Genomic DNA, 19,193 nt, shown 5'->3' with positions numbered 1-19,193 from the left:
CTGTGCTTTAACCCGCTGCGCTACCATGGAGGGCCCTTAAGTTTTACTACTAGAAATAACTATTGTTTACCTTTGCAATTGATTCACTTAAGAAAATACTAAAATGTTGAGGCTTTCCATTTTATTAGCAACCAGAAGCAAGAACTCAGATTTGTCAAATACCCATGGCAGATTGTTATGGAAAACTTTCTAATGTTAGCTTTATTCCTGGTTCTATATTCTTAACTTAATTTCTCTTTTCCTATCGTCTAAACCCCTTCTAGTACGAATTACCTTAATTTACTTATATCTTTTCCTAATTATGCTACAAATATTTTTGGACTGAGTTCAAAAATATGACATACATATATGAAGTGTACACAACACATTCACAAATTAAAAATCACCTACCTTCTATCTTTCCCTTCTGGATTGTCTGGTTTACATGTGGTACCAATATAAGCACTAACAGTATCCTTTTGTATTCTTGGACATTTATTTAAACATACATCATCTATACCTATACATATAAGCACTTTATATCTTCTGTCATACCAGCCTGCAAAATGGAAACATAACAAATGTCCCTCAACAAGTGAACAGATTTTTTAACTGTGGTTTATCTGTATAGTGGTTACTACACTTATACTGTTCATCCTTCCAAGTTTTCACATTATTTGTGTTACTGGGTATGTACACAACTGGAACAAGAATTTAATAGGTGATACATGGAGACATCATGAAAGCACAATGGAAAGAGCATGTCCTTTGAAGCTACACCTTTCTCAATTCACTAGTTCTACACACTAGCTGTAGGATTCTGGACAAATAACTTATCTGCATCCAGAATGCAAACCTATTTTGTTAATCAAGTCAAGCCCATGTGATTTGTTATGAAAATAATATAAACTTTACAATAAATGTTTCTCCTTCCTCCTTCTTCCCAATTATACTACCTAGTAATCTCACAAATGGACTATTAAGTAACCATTACTAATGATATTTTTATGACCAGTACCAACATGGAAAATGGCTAAATAATGCTGAGACAAAAAACAAACATGACAGTAAGTAGAAAGAAAAAAATCAAAAAGTTCCCTTTACTTGATTTTGGACAGAGAAATCACAGATGATGATTTTCCTCTCTGTAAGTATCTTGCAACATGGTATGTTACTTGTAGAAATAAAAATTAATTTTAAAAAATAATGACCTACCACTAGGTGCTCATGCAAAAGTGGCTACAACATCTGCAAATCAATACCACATTAGTAGGATAAAAGATAAAATTCATAATCATTTTAAAAGATGCAGGAAAAAAATTGAAAAAAAAAATACTCAACACACTGGGTAGATAAGGAGGTGTCAAAATAATAAAGACCATCTATGGTACACATTTACCCACAGTCAACATCATACTCCATGGCAAAAGGTTGAAAGCTTTTCTCCTTAGATCAGAAACAAAGCAAGAATGCCTACCTTCATTACTTCTACTCAATTGTAAGTTCTAGAAAGAGCAATTAAAAAAGAAATAGAAAGGGCCCTCCCTGGTGGCGCAGCGGGTTAAAGCACAGCACTGAGAATCTGAAGCCACTTCCGCATGAGTTCGATTCCCGCCTCCGCCTGCCCCGGAGGAGACCACATGGCGAGCCAGACCTCTCCTGACCCGCCCGCTGCTCCCCTCAGCAGTGTACTTCGTCAATCTGCCTGTTCTGCTCCCCACTCTGTCTTTGGTGAAGCCTCTCACCGTCCCTGAGCCTCTGGCCTGTACCCCAGTTCTGTATGAATAAATAAATAAATCTTTAAAAAAAAAAAAAAAGAAAGAAAGAAATAGAAGGTACATAAGTTGGAAAGAAAGAAGTGCAGGACATGTGATTTGATAGTGAAAATCTGGACTCTACAAAAAAGCTGTTGTCACTAAAAGTGAATTCAGTAAAGTAGCAGGATATAGTCAATGCACAAAATTCAACTCATTTCTATACAAAATGAAAAATCTAATAGAGAAACTATGACAATAATTTCATTTACAGTAACATCAAAAAGTATAAGATACCTAGGAATTAATTTATCCAGAGGTGTAATACAAACTACAAAATACTGTTAAAAGAAATTTAAGATATAAGTGATAATATATACCATGTTTGTGGCTTGGAAGAATTTAATTTTGTTAAAATGTCAACATCCGGGCCCTCCCTGGTGGCACAGCGGGTTAAAGCACTGCACCAAGAAGCTTAAGCCACTTCTGCATGAGTTCAATCCCTGCCTGCCCAGGAGGAGATCCACATGGTGCTGCAGACCTCTCCTGACCCGCCCACTGCTCCCCTCAGCAGTGTACTTCAATGATCTGCCTGTTCTGCTCCCCACTCTGTCCCTGGTGAATCCTCTCACCCTCTGCATCTCTGGCCTGTACCCCAGTTCTGTATGAATAAATAAATAAATCTTAAAAAAAAAAAAGTCAACATCCAAAGCAATGTGCTGAGTCAATGTCATTCCTATCAAAATTCTAATGACAATTTCTGCTGATACAGAACAACCCATTCACATGGAATTTCAAGACATCCTAAATAACTATAACAATCTTAAAAAGAAAAAACTTGAGTTCTTCCACTTCATGATGCTAAAATTTACTACAAAGCTACAGTAACCAAAACAGCGCAATATTGGCATAAAGATAAGACATGTAAGAGCAATGGAATAAAACAGGATTCAGAAATATACCCTCCAAAATAAAGTCAATTGATTTTTGAAAAGAATGTCAAGAACATTCAATGGAGAAAGATCAGTCTTTTCAACAAATGGTGCTGAGAAAATTGGATATTCACATGCAAATGAATGAAGTTGGATCATTACCCTAGCATACATACAAAATTTAACTGTAAATAGATCAAGGACATAAATAAATGCAACACCTAAAACAATAAAACTCTTAGGAAAAAAAAGATAAAGGCTCCATGATATTGGATTTAGCAAGGAAGTCTTGAATATGACACCAAAGGCACAGGCAGCAAGAACAAAAGTTAAGACAAGCTGACATTCATGAAAAAAAATTAAATTTTGTACATCAGAAGACACTTTCTATAGATTAAAAAAGCAACCCACAGGCCCTCCCTGGTGGTGCAGTGGGTTAAAGCACAGCACTAAGATGCTAAAAGCCACTTCAGCATGAGTTAGATCCCCGACCCCATGACCCACATGGCGAGGCAGACCTCTCCTGACCTGCCCACTGCTCCCCTCAGCAGTGTACTTCATACAGTTGGCCTGTTCTGTTCCCCACTCAGTGTCTCCAGTGAATCCTCTCACCACCTCTGCACCTCTGGCCTGTACCTCAGTTCTGTATGCATAAATAAATAAATCTTAAAAAAAAAAAAAGCAACCCACAAATAGGAGAAAATATCTGCAAATCATGTATTAGAATAAAGGAAAACTCCTGAAATTCAACACCAAAACAATATGTTTTAAAAAATGGTGAAATTATTTGAACAGGTTATTTCTCCAAAGAAGATATATAAGGCCAATACATGCAAGAAAAGACTGTCAACATCACCAATCATTAGGAAAATGTAAATCAAAGACACAGTGAGGTATTTTCATCTTGTGGCCATTATGATGGCTGCAATCAAAATAACAAGTGCTGCTAAGGATGCAGAGAAACTGCAACTCTGCATTGCTGGTGCACCCACTGTGGAAAACAGTAAGGCATTTCCTTCAATAATTAAAAATAGAGTAACATGGGATCCAGCAATTCCACTTCTGGGGAATACACCCAAAAGTAGGGTATCTAAACTACAGTGAGGTATTTGTACATCCATGTTCAGAGAAACATTCACAGCAGCTCAGAAGTGCCTATCAACCAATAAGCAAAATGTGACCTATCCATACAATGGAATTGTTATTTAGCCTTAAAAAAGAAAAGAAATTCTGCCCTCCCTGGTGGTGCAATGAGTTAGGACACAGCACTGCAAGCAGCTGCTTCAGTGCGAGTACAATCCCTGGCCCCAGAGGTGATCCACATGGCGTGGCAGACCTCTCCTGTCTCGCTGGCTGCTCCCATCAACAGTGTACTTCGTTTATCTACCTTTTTAATTGATAAAGTTACATAAAGATTTAGAAAATACTCTAAAGAACTAGTTCTTCCTATTTCTAACATGTCACCTGGACAAATAATTAACTCATACCACCCCTCATATTCTTCACCACCAAATATGCTAATTTGAATGTCAGAGAGTTGCCATCAGGATGAACTGAAACAAAATGGAAGTACCATATAAATGATAGTGTCTTAAATCTCCAAGTTTGGAAGAGTACAAATATAAATTCACTAAATATAAAAAAACAAAAAGCTTAATGGTTAAATAAAAGTTTAGACCACAGAACATCACATAGATCTGCATTCTATTTCACTGCTGCTACCAATGATATATGTGGTTCTAGATAATTTATTCACCTGCCCAAACTTCTCTACCTTCATCAGCAAAATGAAGATAATGACAACAGACCTAATAAAGTTGTGATGAAAATTAAATTATATAAATCATATAAAGCATGGTGTTTATCACAAAATATTATCAGCCAATTTTCTCAGCTACTGTAATTCTTAAAGCTACTACTTCTGTACGTTTTCTTCACAGAACTGCAGAGAAATGTCAAACATAGACAGCTAAATAATCCAAGACAAGATAAGGGCCTTCAGAATTTGGCATACTGGAAAAAACTCACTGTGGAACTGTGAATTATGTTTATTTGTGATCAGTCATTTTTTTCTGTAAGGGTGTTATTGTATAAAATAACAATGATACCCATGATAAAATATACCTGACAATCTACTACCATAAGAAGGTATATAAAAAGGAAGAGAATATAGTCAGTAATTCTGTGAAGAATTTTAAACTAACTTATTTTCAAAAAAGCAACTTAGGCAATGACCACTTTCTTAGTCTTAGTAGATTTCTTATAGACGAACAGTAAAATTATAAGTAAACTGTCCCTATAAATTGTGAGTTTCATAAAATTAAATTGTAATAAGGAAAGAAATAATGTGTACCTAGTTACAACTTCAAAGGCAACCTACACATGAAGAGGACTTACAGTTTGGGCTTATGTCTATCTGTAGCGACAGGAAGAACTCCAGGAGTACTCAGACATTTCAATGCCAAACATGTCACAAGAGGTCAGAGGCCAGATTTTCTAACTGGGGTTTGACCCTAAAGTAAGCAACACATGTAATTAATTGATGCCCTCATCTGACACATTAACTTGGATGGGATTAACCTACCAATCCAACATTAGTTTAATCATGCTAGTCACAAATGTGATCACACAAAATCAAAGTCATACAAGATATGACAGAAACATAAAGGGTCAATTGCTTTTTCCAGCAGTTAACAAAAAAAAATTTGATTTTTCCCAGTAACACTAACTAGCCACAATATGCTGGAAGAGACTAATACAAAATCTAGACTTACTCAAAAGCATGTTAAAAAAAGATAACGTAAATTATCTTTTAACTATTAGAATACTTAAGAAACGTGTGCCATGCTCTAATCATCAAAATTGGAAAAGGAATTGATAAATGTAACTTAGTGGATATTAAAACATATGTACATTTAGAATAATGTGACATGAGTTAATGAATCCTACCAGGTTACGTAGAGAGTAGATGTTTTGTCATTTGTTACAGATTTTTCATCCTTTTGCTCCTTGATTTGAAAACTATAAAACACAGGCTAAAATCACCATCTTAAGCATATAAATGCTTAACATAATTGTTAATTGTAAGCATTTGTATCTGTAACCAAAAAGTTACACTAGCTAATGCTTAGCATTTCACCTAAACTGTTTCTTTTACAGTAATGACTAGACATCATCAAACTCCCATCAATTTCTAAAACAAAAGTTTTTACTGAGAATAAAATTTACTTGTACTTATTTAGCTCTCAAATAATGACATTTATGAAATTTTATTATGTCATTAAATCAAATTTAAACACATGGGCTTTAAAATCAGAAGGACAACTTAACCAATAAGTAAAACATCAAACATGATCTTAATTTTTATATTAGATTCTTTTTGTAAAAAATACTTCCTGGCCCTCCCTGGTGGCACAGCGGGTTAAAGCACAGCACTGAGAAGCTAAAGCCACTTCCGCATGAGTTTGATTCCCGCCTGCCCCGGAGGTGACCACATGGTGTGGCAGACCTCTCCTGACTGGCCCGCTGCTCCCCTCAGCAGTGTACTTCGTCGATCTGCCTGTTCTGCTTCCCACTCTGTCTCTGGTGAAGCCTCTCACCGCCCCTGCACCTCTGGCCTGTACCCAGTTGTGTATGCATAAATAAATAAATCTTTAAAAAAAAAAATAGTTCCCATCCCAAAATATTAGAACTTAGATCTACTTCTTAAATATTAAAATATTTTATAAATCTCAAGTCACTATTTTATAATGCCTTTTTTAAAGGGAAATTTAAAAAAATAATAATAAAGACAATTCAGAGCTCTTCCCTAGAAATTAAAGTAATAATAGGAGACTAATGTATGATCCCTGAAGGTTACACACCATATTAGATTAGACAGAAGAAACCCTTAAATGTAGGAAAAAACTATTTTGTTACAGAGACAAGACAGGGGGTGACACAGATTTTCAGCTTTCCTAAACCTGCTAGACAGTAGAAGAGCTTCCAAAAATGTCCTACCCTTAGATAATATAAACTATAAGAGATGAGAAATTCTTATGAATCATAATTCAATCAAGTAAACACAAAACTCCAAAAGCTACAAACCCAACTAGTACTGACATCTGTGTAGAAGAAAGCTGAAGAGATGCAGAGTGAGTGTAGAAGATAAAATAACACAGTTGCTGGAAAGCACGTAAGCCAATCTGAATTGAGCAGCTGAAACTGGTGAGGGCTTTACACACTCCCATTTGCAGATAATTCATGGCAACTTATGGGAAAGTCTGAAAGTACAAGAGCACTGGATCTGATGAATGCTCAAAACTCATCAGCCAAAGCTCTCTTTCAGGACAGAGCTCTATATTGTGAAGAAACTGCTAGAAATAAAAGTATGAAATACTGCTATATGAGTCCCATCCTAAAGATCTTCAGTATAAGGAAGTGAGAACAAAAGAAAATGTACGGGGCAGAAGAAACGGAAAAAAAAAGCTGTAGATCATGGGAGGTATCAGGCCATATTTTTTTTTTTAAAGATTTATTTTATTCATACAGAACTAGGGAACAGGCCAGAGATGCGGAGGGTGAGAGAATTCACCAGGGACAGAGTGGGGAGCAGAACAGGCAGATCAGATCAATGAAGTACACTGCTGAGGGGTGCAGCAGGCGGGTCAGGAGAGGTCTGCCACACCATGTGGTCACCTCCGGGGCAGGTGGGGATTGAACTCATACAGAAGTGGCTTGAGCTTCTTAGTGCAGTGCTTTAACCCACTGTGCCACCAGGGAAGGCCTGAGGCAATATTTTAACACTTCATAAAAATGATGGAAGGAGGTTTAGAGCTATAAAACAAACAAACAAAAACTCTATTCTAATTCCTCTCCTTTCCAAAATTCAGGAAAACTGATTTCAGATCAAAATGATGACCAACAGAAATACTTGAGGTTGAAGGAGACGATAACATCCTTACAATGAAAGCATGCTCAAGAATTATACTTACCAGACAGACAAAAACTGTAGAACATGAGAAAAGACCTTAGGAAAATGATATAAGATATAGGAAAGACATAAATTAGAAAAACTAAGAAATGAAGCAAACATAGTAAACAAAAAAATCCACTTTAGAGGTGAACTCTAAACTAGAAAGTAGGCAAGAATGAATAGCACTGCAGAAAATGTCAACTTGAAGATATCTAGAAGGAAACATTAAAAATAAAAAAATAAATGGCAGCTTTATTCATAATTGCAAGCAATCACAATACCCTTCAGCAGATGAATGGATAAGCAAATTGCATTACATGAACAATGGAATATTTTTCCGCACTGAAAAAGAAATGAATTAGTTAACAAAAGATTGGGAAACAGTGAAAATACTCTGTATGAATCCATAATGCCACTGGCATGTCCAATTCCCAAAGAATGTACAAGAAGAGTGAAGCCTGTGGTATGAACTTTGGCTGATGACACTCTGCAGTGTAGGTTCACTGACAGTAGCAGATGCACCATCTGGCAGGAAGACTCTGTACATGTGGTCAGGCCAGGGATATATGGGAATCACGTACTTGCTCTCAATTTCATTACAGACCTAAGAAATGCTCTTTTTAAAATAAACTAAAAAAAAAGTGATAAAAAGAAAAAATTAAATCAAAATAAAAGTAAAAGAATCTAGTAGAAAATTGTAACTATAGAAAATAGGAAAAGATGATACACCATAGTTTAAGGCCCCAATTAATAAAAACTAAACAAGAGTATGTGTGTATGCATATATGTATATATTTATATTTTTATATATGTAAAGAGAGAGAGAAAGAATATATGTAATTTTCAAAGTAAATTTTTCAAGATTTGAGACTATATATTGATGGGATACTGTATACCCAAGAAAAACAAACTACAATGACTGATATTGAGAAATAAAATTATCAGACTTGAAACAAAAAGGAAACGAAAAATCTTTAGAATTTCAGGCAAAAAGACTGCCATCACACAGAAAGAAAGTCAGGTAAATAATACAATAATGCTAGCAATATTGTATTATATATTTGAACGCTGCTAAGAGAGTAAGTCTTAACAATTCTTCAAGTCAGAACATACAACTTTATATAAGAATTCCCCAAAAAGAAAATAAAACTTAAGAATTTTATATCCAAACTGACTTTCAAATTAAAAAGATGACCTATTATTAACATGTAAGAATCAGGAAATTCATAATAATGAACTCTTAAGTATTTACTAGATGGTACAGCCAGACATGACTTAAAAAAATCAAAAACAGAATTAACTACATTATCCAGCAACTCCATTTCTGGGTATGCATACAAAGGAAATTAAATAATTAAAACAAAAAGATATATAGATGCTGCCCACCCTATGTTAATATTAGCTTTATTCACAATAGCCAAAACAGAGAAATAACTGAAATGTCCACTGACAGAAAACAAAGAAAATGGTGCCCACATTACGCGTGCATGTGCACCCACTCAAATGGAAATTCAGCCAGAAAAAAAGATGGAACTCTTGTCATTTAAAAGATGGATTGATTTTGAGGGCATAATGCTAAGTGAAGTCAGTCAGACAGATACAAATACTGTATGATCTTACTTTTACTGGAATTCAAGGAAATTAGACTCAAAGATATAAAGGACAGAAGAAGTGGCTGCCAGAAGAAGGGACTGGAGAAAATGAGCAAAATGGGGAAAGATGATAAAAAGTTACAAATGTCCAGTGACAAAATAAGTCTTAGAGATATAGTATATAGCATGGTGACTAATGCTAATAATATTGTATTATATATTTGAACATTGCTGAGAGTAACTATTAAAAGTTCTCATCACAAGAATAAAAAATTGACAAGTAAATTTATTGTGGTTAACATTCACATGTAAGTATATATGAAGTCAATCACTTCTTGGCCTTTTGGCTATGATAAAGTATAGTATCTGTTCTTATCAGTTTAAATATATATGAAGTCAAAAAGTCATAGACCCTAAACTAACACAATGTTATATGAAAATTATGTCTCAGTAAAACTGGGGTGGGGGAGAGAATTAAAAAAAATCTGGAGAATGAACTTTTTAGATAGCAACCTAAGCATGAATACGTACTGTCTTGTACAAGACTGAAATAGTAATTGTAAAAAGAAAGTATATGTAATTGTCAGATTTTCTTAAGGTTAGATAAGTAAAACTGTTTAAATCTAAGGATAAAGCAATTTATATGGGTTCCACAGAACATTTTTGGTTATAGTATTCTATTAATTAAGAGAGAAAGACTATAAATATGAGTTAATTAAGTAATCCCCAGCAGGCATAAATTCAAGTGGAAAAAAACATGACTATGAATTCATGAGATGTTTTCTTCTTTGTAATTATACTTGCTAAGCACACACATTAAAAGGCCTACACAGAAAGACCAACATAGAGTCAATGAGTGCAATGACGAACCAAAAAGTGCTCTTACAATTTCTAACAATAACAACAAAAAAAAACAGAGCCTCATAGAGAAATCAAGGGCTCCAGGTCTGGGAAAGGGTATATACAGAACATACTGTATATTACTCTACTCCCATAGCAACTTTCAAATACACCCTGCAAATTTCTATCGAGTTAGAAAAAAGGAATTTCAGGAGCTAACATGAAGAGATACAGAGATACCAACTGGTCAAAGATGCAAAAATCTGGGCATCAATAAAGATTTGTTAGAAATGAATTCAGATATATCAAATGTTTAAGTGCATGAATTCCAAACTATACTCAAAATAAGCTAGTTACCATTAAAAGAAACTATTTTTTGAAATGTGGTTGAAAAATTAAAAAGAATCAAATATTTATACTACTTTTCCAGTAGGAATTATACCACAGGGTAGCCAAATAGCAAGTGATGGTAATTAACATCCTAAAGGAAAGATAAATTTAGACTGTTACAATTTTGTAATCCTTAATATATTATTGCACTAGTCACTTAGCATCAGAAACATCAAGTATTATGTCACCTGATAGCAGAACATATCACCAACTATGAGGAAATCTTGTCCTACGATAGCAGAACATATCACCAACTATGAGGAAATCTTGTCCTACGCCCAAATCTCTAGATCAACTCAATTTCTTTGAAATGTACAGGAATGAGCAACAGATACACAATAGGGATGAGATCAGCAAACGAATGCCAGACTATGGGAATTCACAGAGCAAATAAACCAGTTTTCCATAAATAAGCCATAAAGGAAACAATAACCAAAAAAAAGACAAGTAAGAAACCTGTTGATTGAATGTAACTTAAAAAACATATCAAACAAAACAAGCTGAACTGAAACACTATACAGAAGAAAACTACAATGTTAAGGATGTGCCAGGTTTCAAATATTACAGTCAACACTCCAAAGCTCAGAACTTTTAATGTGTCACTATAAATATGTGTGCCTTTTATTTTTTGAATGGAATCACTAATCTGGCATAATATACAATGAAACTTAATAATAATTATGTATGTATTCTTTAAAATAACTCTACTACAGACTTCAGTAACTTAAAATGTAAGTGAAGATTAAAGATATCTCTATATTGAGATTCAGCTGTAACTAAACAGAGAAACTTCATTTAAATTTACTATAGGATTTGAAAAGTATTTACCCATTAAGACAGCAGTAAAGGAATATTAGGTTTTAAAGCAAAAGATCAAACTTTCTGTCATGGTATAATGCCTCTTCCTAACTCACTTTTGCAAGAGTAATGAACAAGATAATTAACACTGATGGAGAAGCCAGGTATTGGGCTAGCAATTAGCTAAAACAATGCCTTCCTGGGGCTGATGGTCTAACAAGGAAATAATTAACACATGACTAATGTTATGAAAGAAGTGCAGGATGCTATGAAGTGAGCCACCATAATAAAAAGAAATATGGCATACCTCTCAGATGAGACGAGGCAGAAGAAACACTGGGAACCACTCTTAAACACTTACCCTCTGATTTTCTTAGTTTTTTCTGATAAAACAGAATGATAAAACAATGACTATTTGGTAGGTAAAAAAATTTATTCACATTTATCTTAAGATCTATGGACATGAAGAAAAACAAGCCTTGGCAACTTTAAGGCTGTACTGATGAAGAAAAGGAGAAAAGAGAATGTTTATCAACAACCTATAATGTAAAATGAGAAGAAGTATGCACTCTTGTTAACAACCTATCTTTCACTACCCTGAACATGTGCACACAAGTACACGCAGATGTTAGGATCATCCAAAGACAACTACATCCACTACGACAAGGGTTCATTCACTAATTACATGTCAGCAGGTTGCTACAATCTAACAGCATCATTAACCAAGACCAAACCATGTCCATTGCACACTTGGGGATTCCCACAGCTTCTGAGGAAAAGTGCCCTAAAGCTTAGAGAAAGATGTCATGATTTAGAAAGAACAGTCTACAAAATTAAAATAAGTCAGTCAAACTCAAATTACTTTAACTTACAAAATTAAATCCAAAGAACAGTATCTTATTTCCACATTCTTCTGTAAGTAATTTTAATATATAAAAACTATTTTTTTAATCACAACCAGATAAACACTGCTTTTTATTCTGAGGTTTTAAAAATTGCTCTTCTAACAGTAACAATTCATTGTAACTTGTATTTAGTTGTCAAATTTCAAAATATTTGCTTTACTTATAAAAATGCTAAACTAATGTAATATGTCAATTTTTTATCAATTGGTCATTAAAAATTATGTAAATTTACTTTATTCTTTTCTCTATTTCTTTTTCTTCTACTAGTCTTTAAGAATTGGTTTGTAAATGAGCAACTTTAAAATATTCAAAGGGCAAACATACATTACAGCAACATATACCATATATGATATCCCTTTCTCTTTCTTCTGTCCCTTTTATTTTAAATAACCTTTAATCTTTTCACCAGGTTACAGGTAAGGGACAAATATATATGTACTCAATTTTGTTACTAATTTAAAATAGTAAAAGTATTAAATCATCTGTTTTTACTAGCATCCAAAGAATGCGTAAGAGGAATAAATAAAAAGAAATTCTAAGTTACAAAAAAGTATCAAAACACTTAAGAGATTTAGTTTTCCATAAAAAAAATCCAGAGAAATATAACAAAAACAAAATTAAAATGCTATTTGAAGTCCCTTATAATTTGCACATAACATGTAGACTGAGAATAGCCTAATTTTCTTCAATTATGATCTATCACAATAAATAGCAACTACTTATTTAAATTAAGATATACTTCATATAGCTTCTAAAATACGAAAATAAATTGTTAAAAATTCTCAATAGGCTATCAGCTAATGTTATTTACTATACACACCATGCTTCTCCTGTATTAAAATGTATTATGAACAGCTATACATTTACATAAAGGTGATTAAGAGTTTAACAAAAGACACAGATATATCCTCAAGAGTTAAAACAAAATTTGATAACTTAAAGAACTATTATAAATACTACACCTTGATATTTTACTTAGCTATTATTTATAGCACCTCTAAACACAAGCTGATTGTGTATGTTTATGTAATGTTTTTCTAACTACACACTCTTTCAAGATAAAGTGACTAGAACTTTACAATATGTTGATTAGTGTAAAAATAAAATTTTAATCTCTTTTATCATCTTACAGGGATGCTTCTATTTAAATATACTTACTTTGTAATACGGTCAATGTTGGCGATTTGCTTCTGATTCCGTATGATCTCAATGGCTGCCCAAAGATGTTGGATAGCTTTTGTATCCGCCTGTCGTCTTTTTGTTAAACGTGCCATGACCTGTTTACTTCTTTAGCTGTAGGAATATACAAAACATAATAAAGCATGGATTACAAAATGAATTATTAATATAAGTAACACTATCAACACCTCTTGATTTCTATTGAGTATACTAATGCAGGATGCAATATATATGGTCAGTTTTTTCTTTCTTTTCTACCACCCATATCACTAATTATAAAATATCATTCATTCATAAAGAATGACATTTTACAATCAAGTTAAAAAGGTCTTTCTAAGTACACCAGACTACTTTATACCTAAATATCAAAAACACAAATGCAAATTTTATTCTAAAGAAAAATACAATGGAATTTTTTTTTATTGTTATTACATTGTATTTAAGTTAATTTAAATGCTCTGATTCCTTGGTACTTTATTATACTCATGGCTTTAAAATTTCATTTTATACAGACATTGATATACTAAAACATTCTTTAAAAATTAAAACCATAGGGCTCTCCCTGGTAACTCAGTGGGTTAAAGCACCACATTATGCACATTATGAAGCTCTCAGAAGCCACTGCAGCACAAGTTCGATCCCCAGCCAGGGAGCTGACCCACCTGGCATGGCAGATCTCTTCTGACCTGCCCTCTGCTACACACTCAGCAGTTACTTTGTCAATTCTGCCTATTCTGCTCCCTACTCTGTCTCTGGTGAATCCTCTCACCTACCACACCTCTGGCTTATATCCCAGTTCTATAAGCATAAATAAATAAATCTTTAAAAAAAAAACAATAAAACCATAAACAGAAAATAAAAGATAATTACTTCTGATGGGAATGTGACAGCCTGATAGGTATGATCTCAGTGGAGCCACTTTCTTACAAATGCTCATGTACTTAGATGTTCCTTATGTTGTCAGAGAGGAAAAAATGCTATTTTATTTAACTTTCAACATTCTGTGTGAACTGAGAAAAATGGCAACCACAACTATTTCACCACAGATAATTTCCCAACTATGTCCTGGTCAGACTGGGAGGAAAAGAGGGCTGCTATTTACATGGTTGATGTACAAAGGGTATCACCAGAAGAGGCCTAGTCAACACCTGGACTCTCAATTGTGCACAGAGGCACTGGCTGTTATGAATACCACAGGCCACTGAGACCTCATCTCTAAATCACAGAGGGCATAATGTTAAGGCTTTATGTGTGAAGGTAAACACCAAAACTTTGAAGATGGCTGAAATCACCTTGACCTGCCCTTTCTATCTTGCAAGGGGGAAGAATGAGTCAGGGAAGTTCACCTTAGCAGCTGTCTGTGTTCCATGTTTGTTCCAACAGTATCTGATAAACCTAATTTTTCTCTACCTCTACTTTTCAAAAACAAAACGGATCTCCCTTTTTTTCTGACAAACCCAAAGAAAGTCAGCAATTGCCATCAAAGCTTATCTAGAGACTTCTGGTGAGTCTGTGGTCAGCTAGGCTCCCTGAATATGAAAGGGTTTTTCAGAATAAAACTGTTAGTGAAAAAATGTAAACATGTTTTAGGGTATTCCTGAATATTCATTACTAACTATAATTTCAAACTGCCCCACAGAGAGAATTACCAAAACAGAGAGCTGACATTCAACTTTCAAAGAAGATTTCAAGAAAGTCAATTGGTTCATTAATACAACAGGTTACAATTATAATTTATGAATGTCTAGTTTAGAAATGTACTGAACATTTTAAAATGTACTGAACATCTCAGTTTAAGTGTACTTGTATAGGAGTGAAAATTTCCCAAATTTAGAAAAGCATTATAGTAAGGACTTTATTGTTAAGAATGTGAAATGTGGGCCCTCGCTGGTGGCGCAGCAGGCTAAAGCACAGCACTAAGAAGCTAAACCACTTCAGCATGAGTTCGATCCCCGCCCCAGAGGTGACCCAGATGGCACAGCAGACTTCTCCTAACCCGCTCACTGCTCCCCTCAACAGTTATACTTGATCAGTCATCCTGTTCTGCTCCCCACTCTGTCTCTGATTAATCCTCTTACGGCCCCTGCACCTCTGGCCTGTACTCCAGTTCTGTATGAATAAATAAACCTTTTTTAAAAAAGTGAAATGTCAGACTCAGAAAGTGACATGTAATGGTAAACAGTAATAATGTAATCTGCAAAAATTATACAAGTGAATAAAAGAACAAAGGCACTGAAAAATGTAATGTAGCCCTTGCCAGAAAATAACCAAAAACTGGCAATGATTGAGTAATATTTCATTATATGGCTAGGTCACATTTTGCTTATCTAGTCATCTGTGATAAACTTGGTTTATTGCATGTACGAACTATTGTGAATAATGCTGTTATGAATACAAGGTACACAATATTCTCTGAGGTACTGCTTTCAATTCTTTAGGGTATATCCCCAGAAGTGGAATTGCTGAATCCAGTTGTGTTTTCTAAGGAGCCACCATGTTGTTACCCACAGCAGCTGCACCATCTTACATTCCCACAGCCTAACTTTTCTACTTCTCTGATACGAGTCAGCCAAATGGGTCTGAGTAACTCTGGCAAGTGATACTGATTTTCTCTATCTCTACCCCTACAACTCCAGATTTAGCCCAACAAAACAGAGAAAAAGAAAGCAGCTGGGGGCAAAGAAGAGATTGCAGCAAGGAGGAACACACTAGGAAAAAACACAGCCTCAACTATGTTCTGACTTTTCCTTCTGGTAAATTCAAGTTTTTCTTCTATTGTGTTTGTTTTTTAAGTATCTACATCAAAAATTATGTAACATTAAAAAATTTTATAATGTGCATTTCTTTGTTACTTAAACTAGGTTGAAATTTTCCATGTCTATTAGCAGTTATAAATTATTTTTATTGATAGTTTATTCATACCATTTTCCCAGTTTACTCATACCATTTTCCCATTTACACATTAATTTATGTGTTAATACTACTCATTAAATATTTTTCTATTTGTTTTAGTAAACATTCAATGAAATTCTCCTGAAACCTAGGCATGCAATCTCCTATGGTCAGTTTTATTACAAGTCCTTCTACATTCTGTCAGAAACCAATTATAATTTCCTCTGGCTGCTATAATTCTTTTAGAATACTCACTCCTTAACTCACCTGGGAATAATTTTTTAAATATTATTATTAATAAACTATTTTAAGATGGGAGGGGAAGGGAGTAAGAAGGGTAAATAACAGGAGGGAGTGGCAGGAGGACAGCACAAGGGAACATAGTGATAGACTACAGGTTCTTTGTGGTGGGAAAACTAAGGTGACCGACCACACCTGAGAGGAGAAATTATATAGTCAAAAATGAACGACAGTGTAAGAAAAAAGTACTACATTTAAAGATAAAATTAAAAATATATACACAAAAAAACTTTATTTTTAAAGCAGTTTTTGGAATGACAGTGTAAGAAAAAAGCACTACATTTAAAGATAAAGTTAAAAATATATACACAGGGCCCTCCCTGGTGGCGCAGCGGGTTAAAGCACTGCACTACGAAGCTTAAGCCACTTCCTCATGAGTTCGATTCCCGCCTGCCCCTGAGGAGTCCACATGGCGAGGCAGACCTCTCCTGGCCCGCCCGCTGCTCCCCTCAGCAGTGTACTTCATCGATCTGCCTGTTCCGCTCCCCGCTCTGTCTCTGGTGAAGCCTCTCACCACCCCTGAGCCTCTGGACTGTACCCCAGTTCTATATGCACAAATAAATAAATCTTTAAAAAATATATATATATACATAAAAAACTATTTTTAAAGCAGTCTTTGATCTAGAGCAAAATTTAGAAGGATGCAGCCCATGTCCCAATATACTCTCAACCTCCCCATTATCAATGTTGTCCAAAATCAGAGCTTACATTTAATACAATGAACTATACTAATACCCCATTATCACCCAAGGTCCATAATTAACCTTAGCATTGATGCTATAAGCTTTCACATATGTAAAAACACAAATGTCCACAATTAAGGTATTTTATAAAATACTTACATTGCCACAAAATCCTGTTAGGCCTATTCATCCCTTCCACCTTCAATCCACTACTAGCAACCATGAATCTTCTTAATTGTCATCATTATTTTGCCTTCTCTAGAGAGACTTACAGGATGTCACCATATAGGATGTATGTAGCCCTATCAAATTGGCTTTCTTCACTTAGTAATATGCACTTAAGATTCCACGTCTTTTCATGGTATAACAGCACATTTTCTTCTTAATACAAAATATTTCATCATATGGATGTACCGCGGTTAATACATTCAGAATAAACAACATCATGGTTGCCTCCAAATTTTGCAAATAAAATAACAAAGCTGCTATAAACACCCATTATACGCTTCTGTGTCTAAGTTTGTTTTCAAATCCTTTGCGTAAATGCCAAGAAGTGTGATTGTTGGATCATACTGCTCTAAGAAATCACCAAAATATATTCCAAAGTGGCTGTACCATTTTGTATTCCCACTAGCAGTAAGTGTGAGTTCCTGCAGCTCCACATCCTCATCAGCAATTGTGTTCTCGGCATTTTTTGGTTTCTAATTCAAATGTATGTAGTAGTTAGTTTTAATTTGCAATGCTCTCATGACATGATGTTGAGCATCTTTTCATGTGCATCCTCGACATTTGTATATCATCTTCGGTGTGGTGTAAGTTCAAGTACTTTGCTCATTTTTAAATCAGAGTTTTTATTTTAAGTTCTATGTATATTTTGGGTAAGTTTTTTTTTTTAAACAGATGTCTTTAGCAAGTATTTTCCCCTAGAATGAGGTTGTCTTCTCACTTTGATAATGCCTTTCACAGAGAAGTGTTTAACTTTAATGAAGTCAAACTTGTTAATTATTTCTTTCAAGGGTCATGCTCTTTGGTGTTTTCTAAAGAGCCACTGCCATACTCAAGGTCATCAAGGGTTTCTGTGATATCTTCTAGAAGTTTTATAGCTTTGCATTTTACATTTAGGTCTATGATCTATTTTGACTAAATTTTTTGTGAAGTGTGTAAAGTCTGAGCCTAGATACATATTTTTTTTTGAGATGTGTCACCTCAGTTGTTTAAGCATCATTTGTTGAGAAGGCTATCTTTGTTTTCATCATATTGTCTTTGCTCCTTTTTCAAAGAGCAACTGTGTGTGTGTGTGTGTGTAACTATATATATATATACTATTCCATTGACCTATCTGCCTATTCTTTCCCTGATACAATACTGACCTGATTACTATAGGTATATAGTTAAGTTTTTAATTTGGGTAGTGTCAGTTGTAAATTTCCCATGTAAGCTTGAGAAGAATGTATATTCTGCTTCTGTAGAGTTAAGTATGCTATAGATGCTAATTATATCCAGTTCGTTGATATTGCTGAGTTCAACTATGTTCTGCCTGCTGGATCTGTCCATTTCTAACACATGTTAAAGTCTCCAGCTATATCTTCTTTTTCCTCAAGCAGTTCTGTTGGTTTTTGCCTCACATATTTTGACATTCTGTTGTTAGGAAGATATGTGTTTGCTCTCAAGCATTTCTTCATTATTTTTGTTAGGATTTCCAGCTCTGTTTACATTATTCCATTAATCTTGCATGTTGTTTACCTTTTCTTTAAAGTTCTTAGCATATTAATCATTTTTTAGTAATTCCTATTATAATTTCAACATCCCTCCCCTATTGAGTCCAGTTCTGAAACAGTAGTCACTTTGAAGTGTGTTGTTTGCCTTTTAGTATGCCTTCTATTTTTCTTTAAGAAGTAGATATGATGTATTGAAAGAATCTTTAATAATTTGGCCCTCCCTGGTGGCGCAGCGGGTTAAAGCGCTGCACTAGGAGGCTTAAGCCACTTCCGCATG

At 34.5% G+C, this 19,193-nt stretch overlaps 1 protein-coding gene across 14 annotated transcripts in view; it reads right to left on the bottom strand.

Moving 5' to 3' along the window:
- ZMYND11 (zinc finger, MYND-type containing 11) overlaps window positions 1-19,193 on the bottom strand; it is a 105,531-nt gene that overhangs the window by 53,373 nt on the left and 32,965 nt on the right. For 10 of the 14 annotated variants that reach the window (XM_012731367.1, XM_012731368.1, XM_012731366.1 and 7 more), the window contains exon 2: window positions 13,303-13,437. In XM_012731367.1, coding sequence (XP_012586821.1) covers window positions 13,303-13,418 — 116 coding nt within the window. In that variant the 5' untranslated portion in view covers window positions 13,419-13,437. Of the gene's footprint in view, window positions 1-5,062; window positions 5,179-5,614; window positions 5,687-7,638; window positions 7,674-11,546; window positions 11,623-13,302; window positions 13,438-19,193 lie in introns of those variants that run through there. The other 4 variants (XM_012731371.1, XM_012731372.1, XM_012731373.1 and 1 more) reach the window with 4 other exon arrangements.

This window comes from Condylura cristata, unplaced genomic scaffold (assembly GCF_000260355.1).
Source record: "Condylura cristata isolate star-nosed mole 26May11 unplaced genomic scaffold, ConCri1.0 scaffold00030, whole genome shotgun sequence".
Classification (NCBI taxonomy): domain Eukaryota; kingdom Metazoa; phylum Chordata; class Mammalia; order Eulipotyphla; family Talpidae; genus Condylura; species Condylura cristata.
This window is presented reverse-complemented; position numbering and strand designations above follow the sequence as displayed.